Here is a 17,217-nt window from a genome sequence, read left to right as displayed (position 1 = left end):
CAAGATAGCATAACATTTTTATTCAATTTGTAATAAAACCACTAAACAAAATTGCAATTAAAATACAAACTATGTCAAACAACAGACTTTGACGTAAGCCAAACCTGACATAAGCTTTCAAACAAAGTCAGACCAGTTCTATTTAATGTAACACTGGTATATTACAGAAAGTGTTATTTATTCTTACATTTTCCAGAAAATGAAGTGGGCAAGGGAAAGAAATCAAACTTCACCACTAAATTCTTACCAGGAACTTCTTTTCCAACTGCAATAAAGCCATCCTGAACTGCCTTTATAAGCGTGCTGGCGTGCTTACAAAAAAAGGAAGGGCTACTGATCAGTGGGTACTGGAGAGGCTCTAGGAGAACAAAAAAATAAACATTCCATAAATCTGTTATTTTGCAGTCTATTGGTAATATAAGCCTTAAGAATGATCAAGTATATATATGCAATTGCAGCATTTAACATAAAAACAACTTCTAATATTAAAGATGACAACTAACAGTAATGTTTAAAGCATTTCTTTCTAACAGACATCTTTAAAACCAACAAAATTTGCAATTTTAGATTATGCGAAAGTATTTCAAAAAAACGTAATTCATTTACCTAAACTAAGTACAAGTTTGTTTTGCTTAGCAAAATCTAAAACTTCCGGTCCCATCAAGAAGTGAAGCAGCATTTCAATTCCTAAAAGCTGAATGGAAGGCATCGCCATGCCTCCGGCTATACTAGAATTCAAGTTCATCCTTGGTGTGACTGGACTTGCAAATGGGTAAGGACCTAAGTGAGGGGAGAAAAATAACAGTGTCTCATAATTAATTTGCAAACATGTGAAAGGAAAGATGCGATAGACCAAAATCCCAAAGTTAACAGGAAAAGAAAAAATCAGACTAGAGTTGGCTAAAAGGGACCTCTAACAGCCAGCGAGGTATCTAGCATGCACTCCTGTTAAGTTGGGTTTAACATCAGTCATAACCCCGTATTTTGCAAGTATAAGTATCTTCCGATGATTGCAAAGTCTCAGAGGCCAATCTTTATTTTGGCAAAAAAAGTCTCCATGGAAGTTGTGGCTATAGAGCAGGTATGTGCTATGCTATGTGCTAGTTATACAGGGACTCTACTGCTATGAAAGACTTTCCATTAAAAACTTTTACACTGAACACAAGTTTAATAAGTCTCATGTGCAAAGCATTTTGACCAACCTCAGTTATGATCCCTACAGAACTAAATTTATTATTTTTTTTTTTGAAAGGGAAAGAAAGGAAGATCTACACATCCAGGACACATCCACATTATTACCAAAATTATCGATGTATTATGATCACTGGGTTACTATTCAGGCAGAAACTAAAAATGCTGTAGAGATGAGAATTCAAGCCAAAGTTTCCTTGCAAAAGAGAACACAATTCAGGACATTAAAGCTGGTCCACAGCACAATCTGATTAACACAATTTTGTAAACTTGAAATACTGACTACAACAGCCTCATTTTAACCAACGTAAATCACTACCTCTGAGCTCTCCAATGAGTAAGCAGAGAAAGTACTGTTTTCAATAATACATTGCAAATGAAAGAGCATAAACATGTTAAACAGAACAGATTGATTTCTGCATCTAGAACATAGCTGGAAACGGGTTTGTATTTTAATACCTGATTTCTGCGCAGGGGTTGCCGAGCCTGAACATTGGTTGGCTGGTACACGTGAGGGAGTTCCTTGCAACGGAGCAGAAGAATCCAGACTTAAAGTACTTCGGATTAATGGTACACAAACCTGCAAAGATGTCAAATCTCAGTGAAAACAGGCCATACACATACAAGACACAAAACATACGCTTCAAATATCACATAGATGGTACCGCTGTTCACGCACCAGTGTTTTCAGAGTTTCTGGGTACTTATAACAATATTTTTAAGATGCTGTATAAAATACGCATACTGCTAGGTGAACTACAAATGGCTAGATTAAACAAAAACTCAAGTTAGAATGATCCAAGCGTTCCATGTCTAAAAAGGTAGATTATTTTTTTCTTTACTCCCATCCTGAAGTTTAATTTAATGAAATTCAGAAGCCTAACAGAAACATCATATTTGTTCCAGTTACAATGCAAGTAGTAATGAAATATCTGGATCACTTTTCTCTCTGTGTGTCTTTCTCAGTATTTTGTGGTCTTTTCAGTATGTTTTCTTGTCAGTATGTCAGACTTTCCAAGACATACACCTGCACAGGGAAAGGACAAAGCGGTCCCTATACAGGTGCTTATGTTTATTACTGCTGTGCACTCACTGGAGGTTTTCACCAAGATGCTCACAGGTCATGCAGGTATGCTCTTAAATCTTTTGGAACTTTAAAAAGATCGCACGTATAGTCCTGAGCGCACCTGCTATATGTAACAAGCACAGCACACAAATACACAAGTCAGATTCAGTTCCTTAAGACAGTTTTGGACAGGACAAAGCAGGTACAGAGTAAGTTACTGTAACAAAGAGGTGACTTTGCTTCACACACTCAACATAGGCCAAGTGATGATGCTATGACTCTTTTCAGTTGTGTTACCTGTTCAAAGTTTGCAGGCAGCTGAGGTCCCAGCCTCATGAGCAAATACCACCAGACCTCTAGTTTTGTCAGTGCCAAAGCCTCTGTTCTCACATGGATCGAGCACAGCGGCTGCATGAGCAATTTCAGCCTTTTAGCACTGCACAATATATCTTGAAGACCAAAAAAAAGCATATTTTTAGGCAACACAAATAATTAAACCATAGTACAATAAAAAAGGAAAATTTTTAAACCATTAGTTTTTTTCCTAATAGATTTTAGCTTAAAATTCAATTAGTGACAATTTGCAAAACTGAAACACACAGCAAATGCACCAACTTTTCAGACTATTTTACTGCTCTAACTGTTGTCTAATATAACCCTGGAAAGGGCAAGTATTTCTTTCCAGTATCGACTGAAATGAAATCTACTGAATGCCAACATAAACAGGAGGAAATTCACTCCTGCTTGCTATATTAAGCCCCCTATCTGCCACAGTAAAAGAAAACCCAAACAATGTATATGTGCATTACTACTGGATGAGAATGAGTGATCTTAAATACAGTATTCTGGGGCTGTGAGTGATCATTTACCACTGAAGCAGAAATAGCACAGCGTGTCTGGACAGAAGCTTGCTCAAGCCTATGCAAGTGTTTTAAAGAAGAGAAAAAATTTTAGCCAGCTCAGCAGCATCAGAACCTGTCCACCTGCAATTCACAGGAAGCTGCTGACAAACTACTTTTGCAGTGTGCAGTCCTTACTAGGCATTCTGGAACATGCACAACGAATGCCAACTGTGCCATGGATTTTATCATTTGACAGAATAAAATCCCATGTCAATTAGTTTCTGGGAAACAACAAACAGAACAAACGACCAGTTAAGAAACAAATTTAAATGACAATTTCAGTTAAGTTCAGCTAAACTAAAAAACATCCACATTTAGCTTTCTCTTCAGGACACACAGTAAGGAGAAGCACAGTCAAGATAAAAAATAAATATTCTGTGTTTTGACACAGGCTAGACTTAAAACTCTTGTTCAGATCTCAGTTACAGCTTTAAAGCAACTTTTTTCAACTTCTCTAGAATCCCGAAGCATTGCTCTTCTCCAATTAATCCACATACTTCAGAATAAGATCTACAGAATGTTTTATTTTTTATTTCATTGCTGTTTGGATCAATTAAAGCATTACAAAACAGAAGTTTGTTAATTTTATCCTATTCTTTTCTCCGGGTAGAAAAACTAAGATAGAAGTACTGATAAAACTGTCACTTTTCCTTAAAAAAAACCCCAAACTGAAAACAAACAAAAACTCCACTGGATTTTACTTACACATATATACAGAGTCCATACCACTATATGTATATATACACATTGCAACGTATGTACCACAGATATACTAAGTGTATATCCAATGATATGTACCATAGTATCGACCACTATTAGACAGAATATTCTCTTCCAGTTACATAAAATGACAGTAGTCAAAACAATTCAGGTCATCTTTTTTTAATCTACCTGGATTTAGAGCAAAATTATCTATTAGACTCTTCCATGCAATGAAGGCTATTTTCTTTACCACTGGTGAGCCACTACGAAATCCAAGTTCCTCCAGCTGCAGCAATGAGTTGATAAAACTGCCACTACGATGCAGAGTCTGAAAATAAAGTTCAGTTAAGATATTTATGTTGTCAAAAATACCTTCCCTAAAGATCCATGATTGTAAAACTTAGCTGCTTTTCTGCTTACCTTTCCAAGCAATTTGACAAACAGTGGCCACAATTTTAATACATAAGTCTCGTTCTTTGTAGAAAACAATTTCTGAAGTTCTGAAATTAATTTCTGCAGACAGAAAGAAACAGAATTTCTACAAGAAATATATTCAAGTATTCTACAACCTACATACTCATATCAATGTCTGGACACAACCAACCTGGAAATACACTAATTTTTGATCAGAAGGATTTAATTCTGTACCACATAGCATTTGCTGGTAAATCAGTCAAATGTTGCTACCACCCAATTACTTACTTAGTTGAAGTTTAAGGTTGGTTTCAATTACTCTGATAGTGGCAACCAACAAATCAAAATCCATTTCCTTAAATACCTGTAGTCTCTAACTCTCAAGTCAAGACCCTAAAAACCACTTTGTTTGAGGTTTTTTGTAAATGTACTTAACTTCAGCAGTGAATAAGGCAAAATATATAAGCCTACAGTTCTGAAAGTGAAGTGGAACATGAAAAGCTTCATCACAGAGACCAAGAGGGCTGTTGCTGAATACGGCGAGGAATCTTTCAAAGGACATGGAAAATGCTGAGTGTCCTGGCTTTGGCTGGGATAGAGTTAATTCTCTTCCTAGTAGCTAGTGCAGTGCCATTTTAGACTTAGTATGAGAATAATGTTAACACACTTCAGTTTTCAGTTGTTGCCAAGTAGCATTTATACTAAGTCAAGGACTTCTCAGCTTCTGATGCCCTGTCAGCAAGAAGGCTCGAGAGGCACTGGAAGCTGGGAGGGGACACAGCCAGGACAGCTGAGCCAAACTGGCCAAAGGGATATTCCATACCATGGAACATCATGCTCAGTATATGAACTGAGTGATTTAAACCGGAGGGAATTAGCCAGGGGGGCAGGATTGCTGCTCAGAGACTGGGTGGCTATCAGTCAGCAAGTGGTGAGCAACTGCACTGTGCATCACTTGGTTTGGTTTTGCGGGCTTGATGGATGTTAATGGTCAATCCTCGAGTTTTATTTCTTTCTCTTTTTGTTATCTCCCCTTCAATTACAAAGTATTAGTATTATATTTTACTTTATTCCAATTATTTGACTGTTCTTGTCTCAAGCCATGAGTTTTCCTCCCCCTCCGCAGCCTCTCCTCCCCATCCCACCAGGGGACTGCAGGGGAGTGAGCGAGCAAGCAACTTTGTGGCTTAGTTGCCAGCTGGGGTTAAACCACAACACTGAGGTACTCAATACCTTACTTGCCTCCATCCTTACTCAGGCCTCCAACATCTGTCTTCCACTACCTTTGCTGCTGGGCACAGAGGTACTACCCATGGTAGAGAAGAACAGAGTTGGAGACTAATTAAGTAAACTCAACATACACAAATGCATCAGACGCTACAGGGTGTATCTGAAGATGCTGAAGGAGAAGGCCAATGACACCAGGAGGCCACACTTATTTCTCGAGAGTCCACTGCAACTGGTAGAGATCCCCAATGACAGGGTAAGGCAAGATTTTTAAAACTTACTCGAAGCTTAAAAAAAAAAAAATAATTAAAAAAACAGCCCAAAACAAACAAGCCATGAAAGAGAGAATCTGGGAAATTACAATATAAGCTAGCCAATCTCACTCCCATGGCTGGAAAAGTTACGGAGCAAACTCCCGTGGAAGCAGTTTCCTGGCATGCAGAACAAGAAGGTCCTTACAGACAGACAGCTTAGTTTTACCATGGGCAAAACCAGCTCTTCCAATCTGACCACCTTCTACGGGGAAACGCCTGGTTCTGCAGATGCAAGGAGTACAGCAGATGTTCTCCACTCCAGCTTTAGCAAGGCTTTGACACAGTCTCCTCTAGTGTCCTTGCAGCCCAAGCGGGGTGACACACACCAGGCGGTCAGATTACAAGGTGTGTAGCTGAACTAGGCTCAAAGGTTGGTGGTTAGCAGTTCAGAGCTCAGTTATGCATGCAACTGTGGTGGTGCATTAACTCCCTCCTCTGGGTCGCTCTACAATCTCAGGAATCACCATGAGGCCTTGGCCTTTGTGTAACGAGGCAGGCAGTTAAGTGTCCCTCAACTATACCGGCAAGCCTCACATGGCTAAGGTGGGGAAAGGCACAGACCGTACCAGGAACTGCTGTTACCGGGCCAAGGTGGGGAATGAAAGCAGGGATAATCAGCCATCCCCTGACAGCCTTGGAACATTATTTACCTGAATCGTAGCCCAAGTGGAACGGTACCATTGTTACCGGAATTCTGAAAAATTACCAACCCAGACTGTGGCCAGGATGGAAATTTACAGATGACTAAAGCCAGTCACCTTGTGAGCCTATAAGCAGTTTCTTAAGTGAGACCCTTTGAGCTCTCCTGGACCACAGCAGGCTGCAGCCAGCATCTCCCTCCGAGTGGGACACCTCTCAGGGCTTGCAAACTCTTAAGTTTGTGAAAATTGGAGGACTGTTGCTGAAAGCTGGTGATGGGCCCTGGGCCAAAACCTTCCCATGCCTCGAGGCTCAACCCTCGCCCACTGAGAAATGCTGAGACATCTGAAGCAAGTATTTCACTGAACAGATACACCTATCTTTGTGCACATGTGTGTTAACCGATTTCGATACCCTACAGCAAGTATAGTACAAATGTTGCCATCTCGGATCTATAATTAAGTTACTGTTACAACTGCAGTAAATTCTGTTGACTGATATTGTAAATGTTAAATTAGACAATTTTAGACAAGCTAAAATCTTGTGATCTACCTTAGATATAAGCTGTTGTCCAAGGCTGAGATTAAGATTGGACCTGGCTACACCCAAGCTCCATCAGGAGTTTATAAAGCGAGGACTATTCTGAACCTCGTGACTCAACAGGAGGGGTACCCTTCTGCATCTCCAGCCTCTAGAAATTGTTCTAGCCAGATTCTAATCCAATTTTCTTCTGTGTGTTTCATTGTTGTACCAACAGAGTGAACCTTGCCATCAAACCTTGTTCAGTCACACTTATACCAATTCATATTAAACTGTTTTTCTAATATCTTTGATGGTGATTCTTTAAGCAACATAAACCACTTGTTTGCAACAGCTATTTACAAAGGGTTGACAAGGGCTAATACGATTTAACACAATTGATGATGGGAGGGAAAAGCGCCCGTCGATGTGCTGAAGGACAGGGCTACCATTCACAGGCATCTTTACAAGCTTGAAAAATGGACTGACAGAAACCTCACACAACTTGAAGACAAAGTCCTACATCTGGGATAGACGAGCCCCATGTACTGGTACCCACCGAGGACCCACGGGCTATGTAACACCTCTACAGAAAGAGGTGGGGGACAAGAATTTTCATGTTGTCAGGAATGTGGCCCTGCACACTGGACTGCACTAGTGAAAGCACAAGAAACAAGTCAAGAAAACTGACCCCTCTACTTGGTACTCGACAGATCATCTCTGGAATGCTGTGCCTAACTTTGGGCACCAAGTACCAGAGCCACTAGTGAACTGGAGTGAATCTGGCAGAGGGTCACCACTGAAATGTTTAGGGGACAGAGTTGATGACAAGAGGAGCGAGGCTTGTTTGGCTTGGGGTGGGAGGGAACATAATTGTAGTCTTCCAGTACTTATAGTTGGATTATAAAGAAGCCGCCAGATGCTTCAAAGGACTACTGAAAGAAAGGACTGAAGGCAACAGACAATTCAACATGGCAAATCCCATTTTTACCATGAGGGTGGTTAAGCACTGGAACAACCTGCAGAATTTCCACTCTTCTAACACATTCAAATCTCAACTGGACAAGACCCTGAGCAACTGGGCCTTAACTTCGAAGCTAGCCCTGTTTTCAGTAGGAAGCTAAGCTAGGTGACGTGAGTTACTACCACAACAAGTTCTTCTCATTCTACTTCAGTAAGCAAATTCTCTTCAAGAGATAATAAAATTTTAATGATATTTGAGTTAATGCTATCAAGACAGGTGCTTAAACGTCACTTAAAAATGGCAAGTTCTCTCCCTGATCAATAATTCTTGTCAGAAACTTGAACTTAATTTTTATTTTTTTACAGTGGTCCTACATTTACACTGCTGTTACATTAATTTTTCTGTCAAAACTACTTCATCAAGAACTTGCTGCCAATTCACAGTAGCTTCTTGCCACCACTATTCAGACTGTTGTACTAGGCCTGGCTGAGCACCCAGCAACCCTCCCAGAGCTGCTCTTTTATCGGTAGCTAGAAAGGTGGTGGTAACACACCAGTGTCTGGCTGCTGCTGAGCAGTGCTCACACAGCACCAAGGCTGTCTATCCAACACTACCCCTCACCCGTAGGCTGGGGAGAGGCAAGGCTGTGGGAGGGGGCACAGCCAGACCCCAAATGACCCATGGACATTCCATACCATGTGACATCTGCTCAGATATAAAAAGCAAGGAGAAAGGAGGAGGAAGTGGGGGGCGTTCATTATTTATGGACATTTGTCTTCTGAAGGAGCCGCTATGCACACTCTGAAGCCCTGCTTCCCCAGGAAGTGGCCAAACGTTACTTGCAGATGGCAAGTGAAGAACATCTTCTGTCTTCCTTCACTTCTGCACGTGTGACTTTTGCTATCCTTTATTGAACTGCCTTTATCTGGGCCCACAAGTTGGGGTTTTTTCCCCCCACCTTATTTTCTCCCCCTCCTTGTTCTGCTGAGGAGGGGAGTGATAGAGTGGCTTGGTGTACATCTGGCATCCAGCCAAGGTCAACCCACCACAACTGTAAAATAAAATAATTTAAACCCTCCTACCAACAACCCCAATTACTATTCCTGTTGCCTCTAGAAAAGAGGCACAGCATTTCCACTTACTGTGGTCATGAGGTGCTCAGTGACAGCTGCTACCTGCTGCTGCTTCTGGAGGAGCAGGGGCATGCCCATCTCCAGGGCAGTGGCACCTCGTAACTGCACTTTGTGAGCCGAATGGACGACCAGAGGAATGATCAGTTTTGCCCACCTCACAGCCTCTTCTCCCATCTGGGCTGGAGTTTGTTCTATTAAGCTAGAACCAGAAAGCAAATATAGGCATTACAAACCTCCGACAGTAAGGTTTTATTTGAGTGAGCAGTATGTCTATCATTAACAAATGCTTTAATTCAATGTATGATTTACAGGAAACCATTCTAAACAATTCTATTTTTTTATATTTCTAAGCAATTCTATTTTGGCAGTTCACTTAAAACCACTATGCTGAACTGTTATTTCAGATCAACTTCTACAAAGGCAGAACAGACTGATATTTACAATTGTCCTTTCTATTCTATCATGTTTTCAGCCAAACAAGCTGACCTGAGAGCCTGAAAGGAACACAACATCACTTCCTTATCAGTGACCAGGTAGGTTTGCTTATTAACCATTCCTTGTGTGTTCTCGCAGTCCAGGCCAGCCATGTGTGCTGAAAACAATACATGCCTGCTTTTCAAAAACAATTCAAATCCTGAAGCAGCACATGTTTGCACAGACTCAAGATATATTAGCCTAGTCATGCATTCTTATTTTATCCTTCTATTACTGAGCTTTTAAGAGCACAGTATGACAAATAATTCCATATGCTTACACCATCCCACATAAGCTGACAAGACTTTCAGAAATGGGAGTACCCAGCCTGTATTCAGACTGGCCTGCAGGAGCAACTAGTCTGCAGAATTCATGGAATTTTGCCAAGCACCCTCTTTGGCACAGGTATGTCAAATCCCCATTGCTACAGCTTACAAAGGGTTTGCCATACAAAGGAAAACTGCTCCCTTTCAAGTAAATTCATTAAAGCCAGAGGACAAACACTGCTTAAAAAATGGTTTTCCATTACATCTGCAGGCAGTCTAACTTCTGAACAAGAGCATTCTTATCACTGCTGTCAATCAGTCTGAGACCCCGGTATCTGTTTATTTTCAGACAGAACTACATTCTTTTTATATATATTAATGCTATATGTCACTATTATAGCAATTAAAAGAAACCATTTAATAAAATGTAAAATTTTCCAGAAACAATTGTCTACTGAATCTCACATTTGCAAAAGTAGAATTGGTGTACTATTCACCAAATGCAAGGAGTTGCTAAATACTATTAAATTATAACATCCAACTTCCCTGCTACAGAAAACAGATTTTTTTTACAAATCTTAAAAAAGAAATTAAAAATCAGTTTTTTTAAAATAGAGATAAAATGAGCAAATAATTGTTTTAACTATTTCACTTTAAAATGGGCCTGTAGTTCAAACCAGATACAAAAAATTTAGAAGAATACTTTCATAATAGTAAAAATACAAGCTCAACATGTTTACTAATATACTAAGTAGAGATAAAATTTGACTATTTAACACTGCTGACCAAAACAACGCACTCATAGTGTTGGTCCTAAAAAGTCACCTTTGGAATTAAACAGTAATCTCAACAGTGTTATGAGAAACATTGCAGTAAAGTTTGTAAAACACCTGAGAGAGACATTTTAAATTAAAACCCCATATAACAGCTGAGAATTTCTCAACCAGGTAGGTTCTGAAAACAACAGCTAGAATATTAAAAACATGACTTGTTAAGCACACGTGAGACTTTGGAATTCCTAAAAAGCAATTGTAAATGAAAGCAATGAAAGTTTATCTGAATACTGAATACCTTCAGCATCAGAATCATTTGTCATATTATTATTAAAGGAGTATTTTGCAAATTAAGCTGTTCAGGAGAACCACTGGCAAAGACAGAAACAGCAACAGCAGTTCACACAATTCCACTCTGTTTTCCTATGGTGTTTTGTGTTATGGTCAGTAGAACAATCTTGAAAATAGTAAGCAATTTGAAGAGTATTTAAAAAAAATTCTTTAGTATACTTAGTGCCACTAAGATTTTGTATCAATAGTTTTCTAAAAAAACTAAGCATCTATTCTAACAATTTAATACTGCAGCACACATACCGTATAATAACATTAAGTGCTTCATATTCAACCACCATAGACTGTACATCTCCTTTAGTAAGTATAGTTTCCAGGGTAGAAATAATACAGGACACCTGAGGAAATAAGAGAAGAACATTAGGAGTATTTCCAGGAAGAGCTGGAATTATGAAACTGGGTTTCCCAGGACCGTGCCCTGCATTTGCATTATGCTAGATCTGATTTTAAGGTTAGAGCTCTGACCAAACTGGAGTATTCAGAACATTTCGCCCCTATGCTGCTTCACTAGTATCTAACAGAATTGCTCACATTGCAGCTTCTCCCTTAAGAGAAGAAATATTTTGTTGGCTCTCTTCCCTCTGTAGCTGTCCTTACAATTTCTCCAAGAACTTGGACCTATACTTGGCTGTCAAATTTGATGGAAAATGACATTCAGATTCAAAGGCTACTGAGTGGAAAGTGACCAAGAGATTGCACAAGCCTCATTCCCCTAAGAAATCAGGCCATCAAAAAAAAGTGAAGAAAACTTACCTCTTTTTTAACAATTTCAGAAGGGAACGCTTGCTTAGAGATCACCCAAAGTGCCCGACTCCGAGTGTTTTTATCTGAGGCTTTTACAGCAACAGTGTTCAGTACTGAAAGCAAGTCTTGTATTTCAGTTGCTGAAAGCAGAATGCACAGCGCTCAAATTCTGTTCATGAAATTCCAGTCAGCTTCTTAGCAAGTTTCAGGTCATTGTTCTCAGTTAACATTACTAAGATCCATTCAACTAGAAGTCCCAATGCACATGATTTAATGTCTTAAATATTTTTCTGGCACTTTTGAAATTTCTCTCAAAATAAACTAGCAAAAAACCTCAAAATATATTAACATACAGATGTATTATATTAATAGTATCTGTATTACCTTTATAAGAAACCACAAAGCTAGAACGCAATTTTACTGGAAAACACTAGAGCAAGAGATTAAATATTTAATTATTCAAAACTTCTTGGATATCAATAGCAGCATTTTGGTCAAGTTCACTGCTACACCAACAAACAAACTCATTTTAGGGTCTACAAGGGTCTTTAATAATAAAGAAGGTGGTAAAACTGAAACTTTGGTAGCAGTGAGCTCATTACACAAAAAAAAAAATTATATGCAGTTAGGAAGACAGATGGAGAATTGATGTACTCCTTTAAAACTCAAAAAACTAATGAAACCTGATTTCTTACAAATTTGGACTTTGTGAATAAATGATCTCACTATCAGAGAAACATAAGCTCATATATACTCCTTTCCTCAAGAGTATACATCCTTTTTGTCCTCTCTCCCCAACCCTCCACTGTTTTCGGGATTTAATGGTTTCTGAAGCCTGACATTCCCTACCAAAACTGACTGTCATTAATCAACTGGTTAAGAAAAAGTTATGGGGGGAAATGACCACATAGACATTATTATAGATGCTTAATTCTCACAGGAAATCAGGCTAAATTTTAATAGGAAAGCAGTACATACTGAAAAATTGAGTAGAAGAACTGGAAGAACCAATTTCAATAAACAAGATGGCAGCATCACATGAAAAAAAAAAACCCCAACGCTCTCTGAACACCCACACATACGGTTTTGTCCAGTCTTGCCTGAGATTAAGTTTCTCTCTAGTAATAGTCATTCCAGAACATTTGTCCAAGAATATTTCTTTAACATTTCTCAGGGGATATAATAATTCAAGTATGCCATTTGTTATTACCATTTGCAGAATCACTATAGACTCCCACACCATCAAGACACCATGCAACAGCCAAATTGCAATACATTTCCCTGCGTGCCCACAAAAAGTAGCCTTAGCTTAACCACCTACCACCATCACACAACCTGTGTCAGACACAGCTGACTCCAAGAGGCTTTGTGTTATTGCAACTGGATATAACTGGATATGCCTGATGCCTGAAATGTGCAACAGGTACCTCCCAAGGACCAGCCGAATTGGGACATCAGCTCTCCCCTGCTACCAAAGTCCAGTGTTTTTACCTTGATGCACAGCCTCCATTTCTCTACAGTAAAACCTTTTGTTAAAGGGATTTAGTGCTTTCTAGGAACATAGGACATAAGGTTTTGGATTACTTTAAATTAGCTTAATTTGAAATATTTACCAGCACAATATTTGTGCTTGGACTACACGACCTTTAAAGGACCCTTCCAACCCAAACCATTCTATAACAACCAGGAATAACCAGGTAAAGGCCGGAAAATGCTGAAAAGCACTACTACACACACACAGATTCTACAACCCAAAACCATTCCTCGTTCTTTTCCCACCTGGACATCTTTTTTGGCTACCAACTCCACAAAACTAACTAAGGGGCCTAACTGCTACGAAAGCATTTCATGGAACTAGACATTAGCAAAACATATTAGTGTAACAGCTTGAGAAATAAAACCATGTGATTTGATTTTAATTTTTTTTTTTACAAGATAGAATTACTGAACTGACCACACTGCTTGTACCAGAGACAAAACCACTGCACCACTTGAACTGTAAGCTTTGACAAAAGTACATATACACACACTACCAGCATTCACACTGAAGTTTGTTTGCTTACCAGATAACTGAGATGCAGTACTTGCATTAAAGACGCAGAATCCCAATGCCTGTAATGCTGCATTACTTAGCTCTAAGTTTTGACTAGAAATGTGCGCCTGAAAAATAAAAACCATACAGTCTCAGTTTACAGAAGTAGCTGTGAAGTACTGTCTCAGAACCAATGCTTCTGCTCAAAGAAGAGAGAGCTGTCAAAAGTACTTGATTAAAACAACACAACACCCATGTAGGAAAGCCTCTCTGATTACACACACTCCAAATCAATAAAGTATTCTGAAAACATTTTTGCTCTCTGTAATTTAAATATCTTTAATGAATTAAGTTCTAAATAAGCAAAGAAGAAATTTGGGTGTTATGTACTACCATTTAACTCTGCAATTGTTGTTAAACATCTAAAAGAGAAGGGAGAAAAAAAAGATGGCTAAGAACAATCTTTACATTAATCTTCAAAAAAAGTTTTGACATTTACTGCATATTCCAAATCCCCAAAATGTTTTTAAAGGCAGACTGAACACACTGTATCTTTTCTGGCTGGAACATCAGATTTGACTGCATAAACACTGCCCGAACACATCCAAGATCCTGCATTTTTTCTGCAGCAATTTCCAGTAACATGGAAAATACATTTTGCCAACAAACCCTAACTGCTATATCACTAGGTTGAATTCTTATTAAATGAACTCAAATTCAAGCCTTACAGTTGCCACTGACCTTGCTCACGTAAACATATCCTTCTTTACTGGTGTGCAGAAAATTAAATGGAAGAGAAATACCTTAAACACTTTGCAAAGTTGAGGGAAGTGTCTTCTGACATCTGCAGAGAAGTCTTTGCCATTCTCACCCGTCAAGCGACTTTAAGTAGCAGAAGGGAAAACAAACAATATTAACAGGTTAAATGCTATAATTGACATAACTTTACATTTCTAATACACAATTCATTAGCTAGTACAGAATCAGTTTTCTGGGGAAAGAAATTTAACACAACACTGAAGAAGTGAGAGCAAACATGCCAGTCACCACATGTTTATTCTGACCTAGTAGCAGAACATTGTGTTATAAAGTACCTACGTCCCAGTATACATGAAAAAGTGCAGTGACTAATGACCCATTTGTGCCTCTGCAGCATGAAAAAAAAGAAAATATATCTTAAGGGCTTTAATTTTTTGTCAACTTCTATAAAAACATTAAAAGTTAATATGCAAACTTTAAATGACTGCTGAAAATTAGATAAACTTTCTATAGAAAGATGTGAGTTTAGAAAGCGCATTCCTCAAAAGCAGCTCTAGAGTGCCAGTTCCCTGCTCCAGGAAAATTCTGGTTTGACAGCTAGCAGCAATGACTTTGCACATAGCTGAAGAACATCCATGCAGAAGTTATACGTATATAAAACGTCAATAACCAGTTTCACATAGCAAAATTCAACCGTGTTAAGTGCAATCATCCAGAAGACAACCTAAGAAATCTGCTGTTGCTTAGTATTATCTTAGGACTTTTTTTTTCTTTCCATTACTACTAGAAATCTGTAAAATCTTACAGTGTGATCAGTATCGCTGCGAAGTTGTTACAGTTTTAAAAGTTATTGCAATGCTGAAAGACAGAAACTCAAGGGAGACACTAATGGGAAGAGACAGTGCCTTTATATATGCTAACAAACTCGAAAGATTCAGGTGAAAGATCATCACTGTCAAGTACCTTTCGGAAAGAAATGCAGTTAAAAGACGACCATTCCAAAACCCGAGAAAAAACTCCCACCACAAAAACCTTAACTTTTCCCATCATAAAGCTGAAACGCAAGTCTTTTTCAGTTAGAAAAGTTATTTTTTCCCAGCGTTCCTTCACCCACCTCCGCAGCCTGCCCAAGAAATGCAGGAGGCTCTCGGTGAGCAGCCAGCGAGCAGAGGCCCGCCCGCCCGCCCGTTCCCGCGATCTCCAGCCCGCGGCCAGGCAGCCCAAGCCCTGCCGCGCCCCGCAGCCGTCCCTATCTCGGGCCGGGCAGAAGCTCCCCTGCCCGCCCCGCCGCGGCCGCCCGGGGCTCACCCTCCCTGGCCCGGGACAGGCGGGCCGAGCCCGCGCTGCGCACCGCCTCGGCTCCCCGCCGCCCACACAGGCCCCGCAGATAGCCTGGGCCGCCCCCTCCCCTCACGCTTCCCCCGCGGCCCACGCTCACTTCACGATACTAAGGTGCACGTCGGTGAGCTCTCCCGGCGGGGCGGCCGGATCCTCCAGGGTCTCCAGGAGGGGCTGCAGCCTGCCGCTGGCGACAGGAGCGCTCATAGTGCCGAGGGCCCTGCGCGGCGGACGGGCATCCCAGTACCACCAGCGCCGAGCCCAGCGGCCGCCCACCTCACGCCGCCTCCCGGGGCTAAGATGGCGGCGCGCGGGACGGGCGGCCCAGCCAATGGGAGCGCGGGGAGGCGCGGCCGGCGGCCGAGCCGGAGATCATCAAACGGCGTCACGCGTGTTCTCCGCGCGCGGCGGAGCGCGGAGCGATGGATCGCTTCCCGCGCCTCTCGGGCACCGCCCCCGGCAGGCACCGCCCCTCGCCGCCCATTGGTGGAGGCGGCGGCGCGTGCGCTGGGGGCCGCGAGGGCCTGTCTCTCACCTTAGGCGGCGCTCGTGAGGGGCCGAGTGAGGCGCGGTGCGGCTGTCCTCGCCTGGCAGCCCCCTTCATCTACAAGTCAGTTGTTTCTGACTGCAAAATAATGGCAATTGATGTGAATAAGCTGTAAATAATATGGTCAAGTTTGTATTCATAAACCAATATTCATTTTAATGCATAAATAAGCTTGTAATTGTATAGCGACAAAGGGGTTAAAATGTCTGAAAGATCATATAGACTGTTCTGGCAAGAAAGTTGCAAATCTCTGAAAGGGGAGCTGTCCTCCTTATCTGCAAAGCAAGCTGCCCTACCAAGGAGATAACGGGACAGCAGGATGGCCTTGAGTAAAATTACAAGGGGTATTGTAAAAACCCTGGGGAAGATTTCTACAAGTCTGCCAACTCATCACTTTTGAGACCTAAGGTGAAAAGTACACCATGAGGAAGACCTACGGCCTTCCTCCCATAGACCACTGCCCACATTCTAAAGACCCCGGCCCACAATTTTTGGAAGAATCTGCGCAAGCGTGAAGGACTGATAAGCTAATTAGCATACGAAGCGAGGGTAGGCGGGTTCAGGTGATGAATATGTATAGGCGTTAATGGAATATTCATTGTTTCATTATATAAATATAAGATAATCTGCCCCTCTGGGTGTGTACGATTGGTGGAAGGATCCCCCGTACACCCGACGCCGACAATAAAGAATATTAATCACTAAGAAATTCTGAAGACGGTCTTTGAAACACAAGGCCTCCCAGGTTTTTTGCTGTTTTGCTCCAGCTCCACAGAAACCTACCTGCATAAACCTGAACTTCCTTAAGACCCAAATACGGGAGTCTGTGCTGTGAAGCATGTAGCCCTGCAGCCATTTTCCT

General features: G+C 40.8%; 1 protein-coding gene across 1 annotated transcript in view; it reads right to left on the bottom strand.

The window, feature by feature from the left end:
* The window catches only part of RIF1 (replication timing regulatory factor 1), a 38,539-nt gene extending 22,421 nt beyond the window's left edge, over positions 1 to 16,118 (bottom strand). The window contains exons 1-12 of the mRNA XM_055717938.1: positions 15,909 to 16,118; positions 14,515 to 14,593; positions 13,743 to 13,839; positions 11,689 to 11,819; positions 11,179 to 11,273; positions 9,081 to 9,270; positions 4,282 to 4,374; positions 4,051 to 4,189; positions 2,555 to 2,706; positions 1,651 to 1,771; positions 607 to 780; positions 248 to 358 (exon numbers count right to left, since the gene is read on the bottom strand). Of these exons, the coding sequence (XP_055573913.1) occupies positions 248 to 358; positions 607 to 780; positions 1,651 to 1,771; positions 2,555 to 2,706; positions 4,051 to 4,189; positions 4,282 to 4,374; positions 9,081 to 9,270; positions 11,179 to 11,273; positions 11,689 to 11,819; positions 13,743 to 13,839; positions 14,515 to 14,593; positions 15,909 to 16,015 (1,489 nt within the window). The 5' untranslated portion in view covers positions 16,016 to 16,118. The remainder of the gene's footprint in view (positions 1 to 247; positions 359 to 606; positions 781 to 1,650; positions 1,772 to 2,554; positions 2,707 to 4,050; positions 4,190 to 4,281; positions 4,375 to 9,080; positions 9,271 to 11,178; positions 11,274 to 11,688; positions 11,820 to 13,742; positions 13,840 to 14,514; positions 14,594 to 15,908) is intronic.
* Positions 16,119 to 17,217: the final 1,099 nt, after the last annotated feature.

The sequence above is a fragment of the Falco cherrug genome, chromosome 8 (assembly GCF_023634085.1).
Source record: "Falco cherrug isolate bFalChe1 chromosome 8, bFalChe1.pri, whole genome shotgun sequence".
Classification (NCBI taxonomy): Eukaryota; Metazoa; Chordata; class Aves; order Falconiformes; family Falconidae; genus Falco; species Falco cherrug.
The sequence above is the reverse complement of the archived record's forward strand: the minus strand, read 5'-3'. Positions and strand labels throughout refer to the sequence as shown.